This window comes from Labrus mixtus, chromosome 9 (assembly GCF_963584025.1).
Source record: "Labrus mixtus chromosome 9, fLabMix1.1, whole genome shotgun sequence".
In the NCBI taxonomy this organism is placed as follows: Eukaryota; Metazoa; Chordata; class Actinopteri; order Labriformes; family Labridae; genus Labrus; species Labrus mixtus.
The window spans coordinates 4192576-4211927 of record NC_083620.1 but is presented as its reverse complement, the minus strand read 5'-3'; the positions used below and the strand labels follow the sequence as shown (position 1 = coordinate 4211927).

At 41.5% G+C, this 19352-nt stretch overlaps 1 protein-coding gene across 7 annotated transcripts in view; it reads right to left on the bottom strand.

Annotated features, from left to right (window-relative positions):
• Positions 1-19352, bottom strand: part of phldb1b (pleckstrin homology-like domain, family B, member 1b) — a 91573-nt gene that overhangs the window by 32766 nt on the left and 39455 nt on the right. For all 7 annotated transcript variants that reach the window (XM_061046014.1, XM_061046013.1, XM_061046015.1 and 4 more), the window contains exon 7: positions 841-1158. In XM_061046014.1, the coding sequence (XP_060901997.1) occupies positions 841-1158 (318 nt within the window). The remainder of the gene's footprint in view (positions 1-840; positions 1159-19352) is intronic.

Here is a 19352-nt window from a genome sequence, read left to right as displayed (position 1 = left end):
CAAGTCTTTGTGCACCTCTTAAAGATGCAAAAGTGGAACGCTGGTGGCCAAGTGGTTAGGGCACGTGCCCAGTGTACAGAGGCTGTAGTCCTCCCCCACTATCCCTCAACAATTAAAGGCATTGAAGCCAAAAACAAATCTTAAAAGATGCAAAGGTAACATTTACATTTCTTTCCAACAGACAGAGAGGAAAGGAGGAGATAAAAGTCTAAATCGCACGACTAAGCAATTTATACAGCGTGCAGGAGTTTGCCTGCACTCAACTCAGCAAGCAGCAGGTTACATGCCATGTGCACAGTGACACAAAGACTAACACGGCAGCCACACACACACACACACACACACACACACACACACACACACACACACACACACACACACACACACACACACACACACACACACACACACACACACACACACACACACACACACATACACACGCAGAGTGAGCAGAGTGGACGTGAGGAGCCAATCAGCGGATAAACACATACAGTACGGGGTGTGCTGAGATAGACAGGCTCGCTGATGGTAAAGTAAAGCATGGATAAAAATACATGATAGCGTAAACTTATTTAGGTCAGTTTTTCTTATAATTAGCTTAATTACGTGGTACAAATGGCCCCAGCGGTGAATAGCCTAGCTTCTGTACCGACACTCTGACTGGGGCCAAGCTGACCATCTCACCTGCAGCTACCTCATACAACCCCACCTTAAAAATACAGAACTATCCCTTTAAAGAAGCCCTATTCAAGCAAAGCCATGCACACCATATGCACATGCTGGTTCCACAGCGGCATGCAGATGGCGTCTCTGCCGGGAAACAGCGTTCCCTCTGACCTGTCTGTCTCCATTGTGCAGTGCTGAGGCTGTGCTCGGAGCGGGAGACGTCCTCACCTCCTGATGAGTGCTCTCTGTGCTACTACACTCCTCCTTCAGGTTCTCCTCGTCGCTCTCCCTCTGTCTCTGCGCCAGGCGGAACGAGACCAAGGACGGCGTTCCTCCCAGGATGTTTTCCAGGGACGGTCTGCGAGCTAAACCGTCCGTCAACCCCCCCGGGAAACCTGCCCTCCCCGAGCCGAGAGGGTCCAGGCTGCCGGGCTCTCCTTTGTTGTACTCAGCACAGAGGTTCAGGATGGTCTCCAGTCGCTGTCTCTCCTGTTGGAAAAAACACAAAAAGACAAAGAGCCGTATCAGATCAGGACCGTTTTAGATCCTTCTTCCTTAACTCCTTTCCTCAACACACACTTATACACACTAACCTTAAATGAGTGAGTCCTGAGTCCATGTCAAACAAAACACACACATGAAAGGACTTAAATGCTGCTAAACTATCCAATTCAAAACAGGAGAATAACAAGTAGTGAAGCCGGGAAATAAAACATTCTTCAGGGAATGGTGAAACATTTTATGTTAGTAAGTGACGAACAAACCACACCAAAGTTCACGCCAACGTTCCTCAGAAGCTAATGTTTGAACAACACTTGAGGAAACTCTTCTGTAGAACAGAGGAAAGGTGAAAATAAACACCTTCCTACAAAGATTTATTTTATTTTTTAATTTGTATAGCGACAAGTATTAATCAAATAAACCGATGCCACATCCTAAAGCATGCATATCCTAAGCTAACATGCACTGCTATGTCCCTAGATGGGCCTTTAAAATACAAAAAAATCAACAACAAATACACAAGACAGACATGGTACTCAAAACTTGCAATCATAATTGTGCAATTTAGCCAGTGTTTATGAGATTGCCTGCTATTTTTTGGTAATAAAAAACAAGAAATGATCTGATATTGGGTGCCCTGGACTTCTGTTTTTGTTACCTTACTCTTTAAACCTTAAACAGGTTTTAATATCATTTGATTTTTACTAGTATCGTGTATCAGAGTTTCACAATCCAGTATCGTGACAACTCTAGTTTGCCTCAGTTTCATTGAGACAGCAGACATGATGTCTGTCACCCTTGAAACAACACAGTAGTTCACATGTTCCTCTCCCGCGGGTGCTCCCCGGGACCCTGCGGCCGGTTGTCCAGCTGTCACCGTGAGGGGTCAGGCCACCTATGGGGGGCTCGGGCAGACCGTGCCAGCAGGGTGGCCTCTGAGCTCTAAATGTCAGCTGCTGCTGCAGACACAGCGTCTCTGAAGGTCTGCAGAGCGACCACAGCACTGTGAGCTTTCATACATGGTGTTTAGGAGAAAAGATTCAGATGTTTGGAAGATCAGACATTAAAATTAAGAACTCACTGCCATTTGTACTCACAATGTGTTTGCCTAACCCTAAGATTAATACTACAGGAGAGCTCACACCTCATTTAAATCTGATTTCTGTTGGTTGTGATCATAGATTTATAAAGATACAGTTAGTATGTGTTCCTTTTATTTCACATCAACAACCATGTCTTCACTTCCTGTAGATTTTCAAATGAGTCAATACATTCTTAAACTATAATTATTTTCATAAGACATTACTAAATATTGATAAAGTTTGCTGGCTTAGTTCAGTTCATTCCAGGAAAAGATGACAAACAATCAAACAATATGTCAACGTTGTATTTTGGAAAAAAAAAAGAAAAACACTATCACTAAAGTTATACCATTTTGAATGCCAAGACAAAAATACAAGTTCCAGGCCAGTCATGTTGAATACATTTGTGAAGCTTCCTTTACAAAATATACCACAAATATCAGAAGCATCTTTAAATGGTGAATGGACTTGAGCTTGTATAGCGTCTTCTGAATATTTAAAGTGCTTTTTTACACCGCAGCAGGTCACACCTACACATTCACACACTGATGGTAGAGGCTGCTGTGTAAAGTTGCCATCAGTAGATGAACTATTCCATTCTTACAGACGACGCAGCGGGTGCAACGTGGGGTTAAGTGTCTTGCCTAAGGACATTTTTATCATGATGCTGGAGCATCTCTGCTGGGCTTCATGTTTCATGTTTTATGCACTTGATGTTTGGATTATTTATTAGTGTTATGTTTGTCTCCAGCTGCAAACAAATTTCCCTGTGGGGACAATAAAGACACCTTTGACCTTTGACCTTTGACCATCGACATCGGACATGTGGCTGCAGGAGCTGGGTATCGAACCCCTGACCTCCCGGTTGAGAGACGACCGACTCTACCAACTGAGCCACAGCCGCCCACAATTTAAATATATTAGATTTTTTTAAAAATCAGTCATATAGCTCATGAGAAACTCCCCTCTGTATACACAGGTCTTCATGAAAGGACAATATCTGAGACTCAAAAAAAACACTGTGTGACTTTACGCTCTTACAAATCTATTTCTTGTCATGTGGGAACACTTGGCAGTTAAATTGTTCTCACCCACACACAAAATACTCGAGTGCATCTCCTCCTTCAGACTGCAGCGAGCTCAGCCTTCCCACAGAGGGAGGAGATGCATCTGCGTGATTAGGAGCTGCAGCCCCACCATTAGCTTCAACCTATAATCTGGAAACAGCTCGCTTTTCACCGAGTGGGTGGGAGTAAAAAAAAAATAAAAAAAAAAGACCCCTTTGGGCTGTTGAACAGAGCTGGATATTCACAAGAGAAGGAGTCAAACTTCAAACATTAAGTGGCAACTACTCGTGAGTCCTCCCACTCAACATCTGCTTGAGCACACACTCCGATTAGACCCCTTAACTCTGACGCCTGTCTCATTTGCTCAAGATTGAAACCCAGCTCTATGATTGTCTCCTTTAAATTGCCAGACAGCCTTTAGGCGACACGACCTGCGAGATAGACGACGAGAGAGGATCACAGACATGTTTCATAGCATTTAACGTGTTTGGCTGCAACATAAAATCTACTTGACACAGCATCAAATGTGTTCAAATGACGCTCCTAATCAAACGCATGATGACTGATTCTCTGGAACCTTATACTTTGTGACTCGCTTTACGTGGTTCTTCAAGAGCTGCAAGAATGTGTGTGAGAATATTTAGGTTGTTGCTGTCACAGGCACAAAATGATCCTTCAGTTTACAGGTCTCTTGTTCTCTCTATAAAGATATAAAAAGGGTTTCTCAGAGCAGTAAAGGAACAAGGTAGTACAGTAGGTCAGTGTGTTAATCCAGATTTTTTGAGATGCCAAACTCCAATTTACAAGTGGAACACAAAGAGGTTTTGGACGGCAGAATTTAAATCTGTTTCATTAATCTACATAAGGGAAGACCTTTCTTATTTTGCACAAGTGAATGACTAAAAAGAGAGATTTCCCAAACATTCACATGAAATCTGTGGTCAAATATTCACTTCTACTCTGGAATAGAGATTTAAAATCAGGGTTTACTCACTCTCATGATGGACGCTGTAACGGCTCAGAGTCAGACCTTGAAATGAGGCACACAGTCAACTCGACGTAAAGACAGATGAACAAATACCGGCCTTTACAACCCAAACACCCCCCCTCCATGAAACATACAAAAACACCAACAAACCCCCCCATTCAATGAGAGGAAAACAGGAGGTTCAATTCTCTGCTCCTTAAAGAAGCTCCTCCTTAAAAACTCAACTACTTTCTGTTTATGAATTTCTATAAAGTTTTTAGGTATTACTCGCGATGTGAGCGACTAGCCGACTTTCGTCAGTAAAAAGGAATTCTTCTCATTCTCAAAGCGGGCCCTCAATGCTGGTCAAATACTTTGCTTAAACTGTAACTCAGCCCCCCACTACGAGTCAGGGTGGGAGGCATAGACTGACTACAGCTCCTCTGTTTAATTGACCAGCTCTCCCAGCTCTACTAGCAGGATGTAAACCAGCATGGTGAGCAGAGAGCATCTGGTAGGAACAGCGCAGTATGTAGGCTGTGTCAGGCTAAACTGGGATGTTGAAATTGTAACCACATGTAACACAGGTGTGTGGATGTTAACCTGCTAAATTCATCTTTGCACGTAGTACATATTAGTCTTTGTTTATTGATAATATAATGTTATCATTATAATATCATATTCTGATATTTTCTAAAATAACACTTTAAAGAACTTTAGAAAGCCAAACTGATGCTGTGGCGGCACAACTAACTAACTAGCTAACTGGCACAGGGCAGTCCCCTGCTTCCTGTCGTAACCATAGCAACCAAATATGTTTTGGTGTCTTGCAACTTGTTGTTGTAACGTTTCCATTTCAATAAGAGGATAAATGAATCAAGTGTTCCATTTTCTTTTACAAATTGGTGTCTTGTTTCCCTCTCTGGCCGGGTGGGCCAGTGGGTTTTGTGGGCAGGCCACTGCCACCTAGGCCCGTTACAGGCTACGCTTCTGGGCTACATGCAATATGTTTCTGGACTGTGTTTAGTCATGTTTAATAAATTAAGCTCAATTTTAACTGTTCCAATAACTTAAATAAAGATGGATGAGATTTGTCTGTTGTCTGTTGTTATTGATTGTCAAATCAATAACTAAATCAAAACAACCTGAAAGTTCTTCACAGGAGCTTTAAGGTCCAGAAACCTTTACAGCATGGTAGGTTACATTACAGCTGGTGTAAATTCCACACACGTGAGTTTTCATGAAGAGCTGTACTGCAGGTTCAAGTCCTGTGGACTCGGCATCTATCACAGGGAGGGGGTGATACTTTCACACAACCGAGAGTTTGTGGAGGAAGCCAGGTTCACAGAGATCTCCGGGCCCCAGCGTGCATCCGCCAGCCCTGACACCGGCTCACACATTCCTGACTCCCTCCACGTCTCAGCTGGTGGGCGGCTCTCATGACAACTGGCTCTGATAAACACATGTTGAGGTTGATGCTGCTGCTGGTGAAAATGTTTCACTTCAATGTTCAAAACTGAACAAACTGCCGTAGAGGTGGTAAAAGAGTCAGAAATAAATATATAAATCTATTTATTCACAATCAGTTTTAATAGCCAAGTATGTATAAGTACACATACGAGGAGTTTAACTCCTTTAAATTAACTTTGCTCTTTAGGTACAACCTTACAACTAAACCCATATACAAGCCTAAATAGGACAACATTGCAGTGATGAGGAGGGCAAATGATGCTGAAACTAACAGCAGTGTTTCCCATATCCATTTAGGTTGGTGGTCCACCACCCCAATGTGACCTCCCACCACCCCAAAAGAAAGGCACAAAATACTTCAGTTATGTATTTTATGAACACACACAACCCCATCATAAATTATTATTAATAAAAAATACTATTATTTTCCAGTAAATTGTCTTATTAATCTAATCCAGGATGAAGGCACTTTATATCTTTTTTATGTACATTGTGTCAACTTTCTTCATTATTCCTTCTTTACAGTCATTTTCTAACCTTCAGGTATTTTCACTCTCTTGGCGTATACCTGTCCATATTTGGTATGTGTGCGATGGGATTTGTCGACTAAAGGGGTTAAAGGTCGTCACCCTCACATGTCGGCCCCAGAATGACTAGTCGATTAAATGAATTATCAGTTTTTTTTTACATGTTGACCCTTGATGCCGGTCAAAGTAATGCTCAAACTGTAACGCAGCCACCTGCCACTAGCTGGGGCTAAAGCCATAGACTGGTTGTAGCTCCGGTTACTACCACGATGTAAACCAGCACAGTGGACAGATAGCATCATGTAGAAGCAGCACAGTTTGGATCAAGAAAATGGAGGTATAAATGTATGTAGGCTGTGTCAGCTTAAACTACAACATCGACTGAAGAAACTGTAACTACGTTCAGCAAAGACGTGTGGACGTTAACCTGCAGGGAGGGGAGGACAGAAGGCTGGAGGTGCTAGCACTGCTGACGTTAGCCACACTAAGTGGCTGTTAACCCTCGGGCAATTTTTAATAAATTCTGCTCCATTTTGACCTGTGACCTTTAGAAAGGTCGGAATCTAAATTGTACATTAAACAGACGAGTGAATCAGTCAGATAGTTACCTCCCTAACAGAGCGCTGGTGCTTTTAATTGCTCAACATTTTATTTGTCAGACAGAAACTGTGCATCTTTAGTAAGTTACATCATGCAGTTTTACACTCATAATGGAGTGTTATTTATACCACCACTGTCTCCTCTTTGTACTGCTTCAGTGTTGTTTCTGTAAACGCGACATTTTCAACAATAAATGTGCAGCAATTAGGAAGAACCCTCGCTAGTATATTCTCCTTTGTCTTCATCTGTGACATCCTATATCTCTCTCTGTCAGTTTTTCTCCTTTATTCAGCACCTCCTTTTAACTCTTCACTTTCCTTATTTTCATCCTTGCAGCCGTCAGCCTCTCTTCCTCATGTCTCCCTCTCTCCCAGGAGAGTCGGCGTCTCCTGTTTTCTCTCGTGCCCTTTAATGTTCCCCCCCTCCTCCTCCTCTTTTTGGAGCCCCTTGGGGGCTGTTCCCCGCCTGTGTACCTTTTGATCCGAGCAGTTACTTTATTAGTGTGCAGCCGGATTCTTTACTCGCCTTGTTCACCTACGTCACAGGCGTAAACAGAAATCTCAAGCGCGTAGTATTCCACACTAAAAGCAGGGAGAAGTTCAACAAAGCCTCATTCTCTACATGTATCTGCGAGCGCTTGGTAACAGTCTGCAAAACAAACCCCATTCATGATCACACCCTGATCCTTGGAGGGTTCCCCAGGTCTCAGAGGAGGAACAAACAGATGATCCTAACAAGAGATTTTTTCTGTTGTTTTTTTTTTTTCCTGCTGCTGCCGTTATCCCCTCCCCCTGTGGTACACATCAGCATCAAAGAGGCAGGCAGGGGGGGGAAGAGGGAGCCAACCTCTGTGGATAAGAAGCCGGTGGTCCTCCGCGTCGATGTCACAGGCGCCGATCACTACATGAAACTGAGGAGTCGTTGCTCCCGGTGGGGGTAGCTGGCATTTAAAACCACTCAGGCTTCCTCTTCAACTGGGAGCCAAGCCCCCCCTGAGGCGTCCCACAAAGTGAGGACCGGGTTCCAGTTATCACGACAAACACTCCCAGCGAAGAGATGACAACATCAAAGACTAAGATACACTGATGAGAGGCTGGATGGGACTCTCTCCCCCCCTCCCCCACTAAACACTGCTGCTGATAATAAGCAGGCTTAAGGGCTCCATTATTGTTTTTAGATGGAGATAAAGACTGAGTCTGCAAGACCTGCACTCAGTTACATCAGCCTCGTGAAGCTAAACAATTTGCCATGCATGAGACATTATGAGATTGAATATAAATATACGCCCAAAAAATACTGTAAGTCAATAGCAGCCGGGTGGTACAGTAGGACGCTGCTGCTCTGACTGTTTGTGTGACTGTTTAGCCAGAGGAGATTTAAAGAGCACGCCATCCAAAGTAAACAGCAGCACCAAGCACATAGTGAGCCATCTGTCAAAGTGGAGGACGCACACAGACGCCTGGAGCTCAACAGACAGGTTACTATGCAAGGAGCTCCATGAAAACTATAATGTAGGTTTATAAGACCACTAAACACACAAAATAAAAACTCTCATGACTCCTTCTCTTTTGAGGAAGAAGTTTGAGGCTGCTTTCTGCTATGTTTGCTAAAAATTGACTCATTTGCTTTATTGTTCAATATTATGGATTATTATAATATAATTATGGATTATCAAAACAAAGACGAGACTTTGGCGAGCTAAAAAATAGATTTTTGATAATAAAAACTCCTGACAACAGGTATGTTTTGTTTTTCGTTAATGATACCGGCCAAAAAAGTAAGTAGTGGGCCGGCCCATCAACGTTAAACATCCATGTCCTGTTTCAATACCACAGTAACAAAAATTGTCAGTATTAGGCACCCAATGTTGGAATTTCCAAGTGGCATCCTCCAGTGTTTAAAAAATGAAGTTACATGAGTTGTTCATAATAAGGCGCATAGCTGACCTGAGAGACAGGCGGGTGGGATGTAGCGGTTTGTCAGGAGGCTTATGACCCGCCTCAGCTCTTCTAGCATGGTGACCACCACCCACAGGCTGTCAGAGCCACCATGAGTAACAGATGGGTGATGTCACACAGGCTTCGTTCATTAATATTTACAGTCTCTGGTCATTTTGTGTTTTTTCTTTACCGATCATTGTAAACAAACTCCTGCACACTTTCTAAATTGTACAAACAACCTTGTTGCAAAAATTATGCAAACATATTTTTGCAATTTCCCCTCCTCCGCTCTCTGTTTGTAAGAGAGGTTAAAAAAGTAGCTTCAAACCAAATGGACTTGGGGCGCCTGTAGTGTAGTGGTTAGTTCAAATGTCCCATGTACAGAGGCTACAGTCCTACAAGCAGGCGGCACGGGTTTTTTCCATCCTGTGGCTCCTTACCCGCATATCATTCCCCACTCACTGATTTCCAAGTCTATCAACTTTCCTAAACTAAAAGGCAAAAAAAGCCCAAAAATAAAATCTTTGTCTCCTGAAATGTGATTCGTTGAAACTAATTATGCTAAAAAACAAAAGACTGAACACTTTGGAGACTGAAAATCTGTAACTGTCAGCTGAACACTGAGGAAAAAGTCAGCTTATCGTCTCTAAAATTATCATTTTTGCTATTTGCTACACATTCCAGGATTCTAGTGATTCAGCTGATCATGTCATTTGAAAAAAGTACCAACACAGCGAATTTTGGCTGCCTGTAAAGACATGTATCATTTCTCTCCAGCTCGACTCATAAACTCTCACAGGACTGAGGCCTGAAAGCTCTCTTTGTTAGTCACTGAGCCAGAAGAGATTCTTAACCACAGCATCACATGTAAATAACACAGACCTCTCCAAACAGTGCACATATTATCAAAGTCCAAACCATAGAGCATGTCACAGGACCTCCAGGACGGTCTATTTAAATCCAGTCAGAGAGCAGAACAGCTTTGTTAATATTAGCAGCAGCTTCAGTTACCTTCATGAGCGTCGCCACGCTCTTCAGAATCACCGGCTTCTCCTGAGACAGAGCGAGCAGGTACAGGACAGCCTGCTCCCTGCTCTGACCCTGCCTCAGGGCCGGGACAGTCCTGCCGCCGCCCAGCACATGATACCGGTCCATGACACACACGCATACACACACACACACACACACACACACACACACACACTTACACACTAAAAGCTGGACTCTATGGCTTCTAAAGAGGCCTTAAAGATGTTGCTGCTGCTCAGCTCCTCCTGTACTGTAAACTGATTCCACAACTGGCTGTTCTACTTTGGGACGGATGGAGAGCAGCCCTCACCCCTCCACACCCCCTTCCCAGGTCTTGTGAGACGAGGTGAGGGCTCTGTGGTCAAAGGGGTGGAGTTATAGAGCATAATGTGTGGGGGGACTTCCTCTCAGGGAGGAGGCTTTCTAAGAAAAGTAAAGGGGCTAAGTTCATACAGAAAGCACTGACTGGGCTCTACTTGAAATAGAGGTGACTTCTCTCTCAGCTGCTTCATGCAGAAAACTTTTAAGTTACACTAATAGGTTTGAAACTAGCTGAAGCGCTTACTGTATGTTGGGCAAAGTTTGCTGCATTTCTACACGTTATCTTTTCTTTTGAATGCTTGATGTTGCAAAAAAAATGTGCTGCAGTTGGCTTAACTACGGTGCCCAAAAAGGGACAAAATAGCACATAATTAATGGGGGGGGAAAAAAAGGTATTTCGGACCTCAATCTCATCCCAATTAACACCTCAACACTTACACTGACTCCCAGTACAGACCCATTTTAAGATATTCTATCCTTATAAACACTCATAATCCAGTTACAATTCAGGGTTCTTCCTCTCTCTGCACCCTGACCTCTGTCTGTATTTTCTGGGTTCTTTCTCATCATGTTGCTGTGTTTGGGACATGTCTGTGAGCTCAGAGCCAACAGTCTGGACTAAATGAAAACACAGTGCCCAGGTGATGCTGCCGTCATCCCTCCTGCTCTCCGTCTGTTTGTAAGAGATTTAAATTGAACTTTTGCATGAGACCTGAAAAAGACTTGAGAAACATCACTGACCAGTTAAATGAATGGACCACAGATGCAATCTCTATTTCGGCAGCTTTTTGTTCAAAACGTGACTGAAAATCTGATGGAATCTAAAAATAATGGAGACAGTATCATTATAAAATCACATGTATTTAAAAGTATAAAAGTATTGAACATTTTTACGATCGTAGTTTGCTAATGTGTTTTGGATGTTCTTTTTAACACATGGCCTTTTTGGATGAAATAAAGGAAACATTTAGGAACAAAATGACACCACTATCTTGAAACTCTGGTCACATTATAATATGTTTATGATTGAAGTACACACATCAGAAAGAAGGGGAATCACAAAGTTAAATAAATATAAATAAATATTATCGAATAATGATGCATCAATCTTTGTTTTAACCAACTTAAAACAAGTCCTGCTGAACGGTACATGTGACCTCCGATGACCTCACCAGAATAAAAAAAAAGATCAATTGGAATTAATAGGAACTGTTTTTATACTTCTGGAGTCACACATGTTTTTACAAAGCTTTAATACCAAATAAAACATCCAACTCTCCTGAATAAACATTCCCTCTGACTACAGGGGGAGGTGAACTTCCACTGTAATACTCAGCAGTTATATGGCACCCTCTAGTGGAGAGGTCACACAACAGCAGGCTGCACTTCCTCAGTTTACTATGGAGAAAAGAATAAAAAATAAGAAAGCAGCAAGCAGTTAAAGCTTCAAACAGGAGCCTCCTCTGCTGTCAGCTGAAAACACTGAGGAGAGAATTAAAGCAGCAGACCAACAAGTGATCGAGAAAATCCCCACGTGGCATATTTGTTGTTACTGTCTCAAGACAGGATTACTGCAGCTTTCCCTGAGACCGTCTGAGGGAGATTGATGATCCCTTTCCCACATCAAAGATTCAGAGAAGTGAGGACTCGACTGTCTGTAGTTTTTTTTTCAGCTGGAGAAACAGAAAAAAATCATAGTAATCTGCCTCCTTGTGATTTCAACCACTGAGACAAACATGCAAATGGGCATGTTGATCCTGCAGTCTAAACATTTTTGAGGTGAACTTTTTTTTTTTCCTCCTGCAGAAAACAACAAAAAAACTTCATGCAGCGCTGCAGAAGTCACACCCGCGGCTCAGTGGGTGTGTGCAGCGGAGGAGGAGCGGGTTATATTTGGCAGCCTAGGTGGGCAGGTTGGGTGTTTCTCAGTAGGTCGATATATTTGGTGGAGCACTGTTAGATGCTGATGTACATGTGTGGAGTTCTCTAAGGGTATTTCTGGTCCGCAGAGAAGATTCTTACCATGCAGGAGAGACTTTTCTCTGACAGAGCAGAGCAGGGGGGGGGGGGGGAGGTCAGGCAGACTGGTTCAAGTTGCCGTATGATGAAGATAAATGCCGGAGTTAAACTTACAAATTGTCACAAAATCAAACCTCTGCCTGAGGCGAGAAAATCAGAACTGAACCCCCATCATCACTGAAATTTAAAGTTCAATTCCACAAAAAAAGGAAAAGTCCACAGACAGTCAAGTGTCTGTTGAAACAAAGCTTCATGCAGGTCTTCATTAAAGATGCATTAACTAATCTGTGACCTTTACCGACCTCCAGCAGCATCCAGCAGGAGCTGAAAACAACAGATAAGCACCTCCACAGGACTCTGCATGGTCTGCCCCCGCCAAGCAATCAAAACACAATCAAGTCTGGTCAGCTAATTACAGTGGACAAAACCAAACAGAGGCAAACGTATCACGGTGTACGGTAACTGAAAGTCTCAAAAAACTGTCATTCACAAAGTGGTGTTCCTCTCCTCTCAGGGGTTTTTAAATGTTCTGAAATGATTCTTAAATGCTGGTTTTTGGTAAAAAGGTGAAACAACTGATGCCTGAAGGTCACGTGCAACTCACATGTGACAATCAGAGAAATTATGTAAGTAGAAAAAAAACAGTTTTGAAGTGTTTTAATTATAAAGTTCCTTTTAGAGTTAAATTGGCTTTCATTTTTGCCTCCTGGGAGAGTTCATTACTTTGTTTGAAGTGTTAGCAGAGCATTACAAAGCCCACAAAGTGAGAACAAAGATTTCTGTGTTATTAACACATTTTTTCCTTCCTTTGACTACCTGTTAAAGTGACATGTTATTTTAAAATGACACAAATGATTTAATTTGGGGTCAGTACAATGAAGTTAACAACATCTACTTGAGTTGGATCGGATCAGATCAAATTGAATCTTACCAAATCAATCGCCCTGAATCGTGTTATAATTTAGTCAATCATCTCTGAATCAAATTGTGGTCTAGAGAATCAAATCAGAGGATCAAGGACCTGGACAAGGAGAGCTGCACACCTCTACTGATTATAGTGAAACTTCAGATAGTTTTTATTCTACATTGATCAATCTGGTCACTCAGCAGTTTTTAAACTGGCTTAAAAACATTTTTTTTCATTCCCTAGTCCTATCAATCAATCAATCAATCAATCAATCAATCAATCAATCAATCTGTATTTGAATAGCACCAATTCATAACAAATATTATCTCGAGACACTTTACAAAAGAGCAGGTAAAAGACCTTAATCTTTGTTATATTATGTTACAAAGACCCAACATGAATCCATCATGAGCACTAAGCAACATTTAGCAAAGTTACAGTGGTAAGAAAAAACTGCCTTAAAACAGACAGCAGACACCTTGAGCAGAAGCAGACTCATGATGAACAGCCATCTGCCCAAACCGTGTTTGTGCTTGGAAAGTGAGACAGAGGACGATGCAGAAAAATGGAGAACGAGACCGTTTTTATGCTTTAGGCATGTACTCATCTTTTTAAATACATAGTCAGAGTGAGAGAAAAGTTACGGTTTGTTGTTGAAAATCAGCACTGTAACCATCACAGGAAAGATGAGGCCGTTATGAGTGGACAGAAAATGTATGAGTGTGTGTGTGTGTGCCACAGACGAAGCACCCTGAGACTCGTATCATACGCCAAGTGTGTTTGCCAAGTCAGCGTGTCAGTCAGACGGCCATGTGGACGGAGTCGTGCCAAGCTGGACAGCTTGGATCACAGGAAACAGACCGGTCATTAGAGAGGGCTCACCTCAACGCTCTGCGTGGAAACGTGAAGTAAATAAACGTTTTTTAATAGTTCCCCCGCCAGTAGACTCTGATATCATTTGCCTCATTGCAATCTTTATTTGCAATTTAGCTGCCTATAGTGAATTTAAAACATATCACAGTGTTTCCCATACATTAAATATAACTGGGCAGGCCACCCAAATATATTTGCTGACCATTTTTTACTTTGTATTAGGCCTATTTTTTTCTGCATCCTCGACCGATGAACTAGAGGGAAAACTCCACCTAACTTTCTTTAAGGGCAAAGAGGTGGAGCTGAGGCGCTCCTTAAGCCTCCTGGAAACAGCTACAACATTGCCACTTGCAGTAGGATCAGTCATGTTCCTTATTATGCAAATGTATGCATAACTTTTACCCTCAGTACACTGTAAAAATCCAGTGAATTAGACGCACTTTAAATACCTTTATTTAAATCTGACACGTTGGCTGTGCTTGGATACAAAGCGACACGGACCAGGCTGATGGCGGCATTTTTCTTTTCTCCCTTATTAGTTAATAATTATCTATATATATATATATTTTTTTTTAAATGGTGGTATACTGTTCAGTAAATAAAGCCTGTGGAGTGCTGGTTTGATTGAAAAGACTCCTAAATGAAAGAGGAGGTGGACAGAGAGACTCGCGGGATGTGTGTCTATAACGTACAACAATCAACGTTACTATTCGTACCTGGAAGCAAATCAAGTCTAATCTTAATCTTAGTGTTACATCCCTTGCACTTCCTATTGCTAGGAACCCCTCCTTCGCCCCCTCTAATCTTGATGGAACCTTCCATATGTGGAGCGTAAAGGGCATCCACTGTGTTGGGGACCTATATATAGGAGATGTCTTTGCTTCATTCACACAATTACAGCAGAAGTATGGACTTGAGAATAATAACTTTTTTCGGTATGTACAAGTTAGAGATTATATACGGAAACACTCAAAAGGGTTTGAGACAGTAACACTATCAAAAATAGATGACTGTCTAAAACTTTCCCCATATGAAGCTAAGTTGATATCTCATATCTATAACACTCTATTATCAATGAGCTCCGCCCTCATCTGAAAGCTATAAGCATAAGTGGGAAGAAGAGTCTGGTGAATCAATTTCAGAAGATTTATGTAAGAAATTTAAAACTATACACAGGCTTCACTACTCGAAAGAAAAACTACACAAAATATACCCGGAGGTATCGCCTAAATGTGATAGATGCCAGTCTTCTGTGGCAACTCTTCTTCATAGTTTTGCTTTATGTCCAAGGATTAAATCTTTCTGGATTGATATCTGCAAAATTATGTCTGAGGTCATGAATACTTCAATTAAACCAGAGCCTCTGCTCATCATTCTTGGAACATCTCTGACCTTTAGAGAACTAACTACAACACAGCGGTACTTTCTCTCTTACTGTCTTATAACAGCAAAAAAATTAGTTCTTACTTTGTGGAAAAGCGCAACTGTTCGTACCTCTAAAATGTGGTTAGAAAATCTAACTAACACTCTCCATTTGGAAAGGATAAGATATGTTCTGAAGGACAGACTTCAACAATTCAATAAAACCTGGAAACCCCTTGTATCATATCTTGCAACTGCTGGCTGAATACAACAGTCCTCGTCCTAGCACACACTGTACAACAACTGAGAGGTTCAAGAGTAAAGGTCTCTAAGGGTTGGGTGGGTGGGTTTTTTTTATTTTTTATTTTAGCATTATTTGTACTCTGTTTGTTTCTCTGTTCTTTACATTGCACGTTATTGCACTTTATTTCTTAACTACCTTATTTAAATATTACCTCTGTGCCTATCAATATATCTGAGCTTCAAATAACATCAGGGTTACATGCACAATTGTAATAACTATAAAAACGAGTCTGAAATATATTGTTGAATGTATGTCCGATTTACTTGCTCAATAAAAGATATTTGAATTAAACTACCAACGTTACTGTAGACTGAGAGCTTGACTAGGGTACAGGAAGCCAGCAGGACTACAAAGTCCACATGGTGAAAACAGATGGTACTCGAAGAGCTACACCAATGCACAGAGACTGCATGTTGTGGACTTTGATGAACACAGTGGAAATCATCATGCAGCCAATTCGGTTTAAGATATTGGCCTAATGTATTTCAAACACTTTATTCTCTACCAATATAAATGGATAAGGTGTGCAAAAAAGTTCTTTACAACTATCCTGAAATGTTATACTGAAAGATTTTCCATTGAGAAAACTCAAGACATACACCACCTCTTTAAATATTTCAATAGAAGCACCACATAACCAATCGGCATCGTATGAGTTACAGTGAATGTCATCTGCACTAACAGCACCAACAGGCTAAATCTCATTCAGAATCTCAGTATTTCAGTGTATGCGTGTAGCTTCTCCCAGCAGCCTCCCGCTGCCTCTGAGCTGTGTACTCCTGTTGATTTCACAATAACAGTCTCTTCCCTGAACAAACTTCTCCGAGCATCACTGTTCACACAACTTTGTTTTGAGGTAATCAGCTGTGTGAATGAGTAGCAGGCTGTGTGTGAAATGCTTTGAATGCAGATGCTGTGGGGCAAGAAAAAAATCTGTCATGCCAGTGAGTCAACTGTGACTAATTACAGGCCCTGCAGCTCCACGCCCTGCCTCCTCCTCCTCTTCCTCACAGAGCTGCTGCCTGCCTCAGAGTTTCTGCCTCCAAAAAAAAAACCACAATCACATCCCAGGCCTGCTGAGGACTCGAGACGCCGTGTTTCAGGCAGTCGAGCCGCGTCCCTGAACGACTTTATTTACTCAACATTTACATGGTCTTGACCTTTTGTGCTGGAGCTGTTTGCACATATCTCATGTCAATATTTTTTTTGTGTGCCTGCTAGTTGTTCCAGTCCAAAGGTTGTTGCTAATAAGCTCTCAACGGGGACAAAGAGATGTAGGGTTTGACTGATTGAGGTATGTGAAGGTTAACAGCAGCAGCAAAGGTCTAATTTACATTTTCACTCAAAAATGAACTTTTTTAAATCTTTCAAATTAATTTCATATCATTATAGTCTTTATATGCGATTTTGTGATCCAGCAGATGTCGCCCTTGAGCACCAGCATGAAACCAAAACAACTCATGCTGCATTGTTGTGTTAGCATGCTAATGCTAGCGATCTTTATTATGCTCGTATCTTCACACTGCATGTAAATTTACCTGAAATGAGCGTGATCTAGAAACACAGTTAAACAGTGAGTACAGTATGTTATTCTTCTTTTCTCTAGTCCCTCAATTAAACAACTTTTATACATGAGGGGAGGAGTCAGCCGGCCGTCTTTGCGATGTAAACAAAGTGAAGATAGGACTCTGAAAACTCTGAAAACATCACAGACAGTGGGACTCGGGTGTTACACCCATTGTAGACAGTCATGACTCACAGAGTTATTTTCAGAGGATATACTTGATTTATATTATATTTAAGTGTGAAAAATCACATATAAAGCCTTTAAGAATTTTAAATTTGTACTTGTGCTTCTTGCATTTATGACCCATCTTTTTTATTTCATGCCTTTGTGGAGCGCTTGTAAAAGTGCTCTGAAGATTTATATAAATATGCTTCATTAGAGGTGGCACAAAATATCGATAAGGCAATATATCATGACCCTGACCTGAACTATGTAATCCAATTATTGATACGCTGCCTGCAGAAGGAAGAGATAGAGAATAGATACTTTTATTACACAAATACTCTAACCAGATCTCCCTGTCAATTCCACTCACTGTGTCACTACTTCATGACTCCTCTCCTAACCTGAGCGGGGGGTAACCTGGGCGGGGGGTAACCTGAGCGGGGGGTAACCTGAGCAGGGGGTAACCTGAGCGGGGGGGGGGGGTAACCTGAGCGGGGGGGTTATTGGCCCAAGAAGAAGTTGACAGTGGGGAAGGAGGCAGCGGGTTAACATCTTTTCAGTGGTGAAAAGATAGAAAGAGATGTGCTCACCGCTTTCAATTTCAAAAGACGCTAGAAAAATCAACACACTCATACCACTGAAAAGCCATACTATCAGCCCCACTGTGAGTCTTCTTCGTTAATATCTCGATTTGATACCATGGCAACAAAATTAGAATTCGAGGACACAGAATATTGGGTGATTCCTAGTTTCCAATTACGAAAAAGTTGCATACAAACTTTACTGTATAAATAACATAAAATGTTGTCAATTAATTTGATTTATTAATAAGTTTTTTAAAGCACTGGTCTTTTTCGATGTTAGTTATAAATTAAATAAAGGAGATTATAATGTTTTAAAACACATGGTATCAAAAAGTATCAAGACTCTGACTGCTGTTGGGACCAAAACAAGCCTCTATAAGATCCATGGCCTCCAGAAGCTTGTAATGACTATTTTTCCTTGCAACAATTACACGTTTTATAGACAATAAAATAAATCTAATCTAATCTATTGTAAATAATCAATAGATGCAACCCAACTGAAACCACTCACTGAAACCACTCACAGTGGTGAGGGATGAACTTGTAATATTTTTGGGAAACAATAATTATAGCATCATACAATCGGGTCTAAACCTGTCCAACTGAAAGGATAAATATATTTTTATATCAGGGACAAAATAACTCACAGTTAATACTAAACTTGGAGCGAAGCCATAAAGTCTGACAAAACAAATCCAGTCTAAAAATATGATTGATATTCAGACCAACCTAACATATCATAACACTGACTTCAGTGTGCCTCTTTGTCTGGCCGTGTCCCACTAGGGTTGCCATGAGGCCAGAATATTCAACTTAGATTTGATTTTAGTAAAAAAACAAACATAACTGCAGAATAAGGCACCAATTGTTGGGTCATTTCTTGTTTTTAAAACAAATGCAAACTTGCACACTGTCTCAATTGCACAAATATGTTGGCAACGCTTCGCTACTGAAGAGTTGCCAAAATATTTGTGCAATGAAGACAACGCTTTCTTTCGCTCATGGCAGCTTTGGGTCAAAAATATGATGATTACAACTTCAGTACTTCTGACTTATATAGTCCTGAAACACGTGGTATCAAAAAGAATCAAAGTATCGAACAGTTTTGAACACTTTAGCCCACTTCACTGTGAGGTCATACAGCCTCAGTGTTCAGATGAGGCGCTTCAGAAACACCGTCTGACTGCCATGTCTCTATAAGAGGTCCCAGAACGCGACAGGGTAGACAGAGACAGAGGGGATGTTCGTCTCAGACTGAGCCGCCTTCATTCAATCTAACACTCCTACAAAAAAAAGGGGGTTGTAATTACACGCAGGGTGAACTAACGCCTTCTCACGCAGGCACAAACACATAAAAAGGATTTTGTCTCAGTGGTTTCATTCAGAGCGGCAGACAAG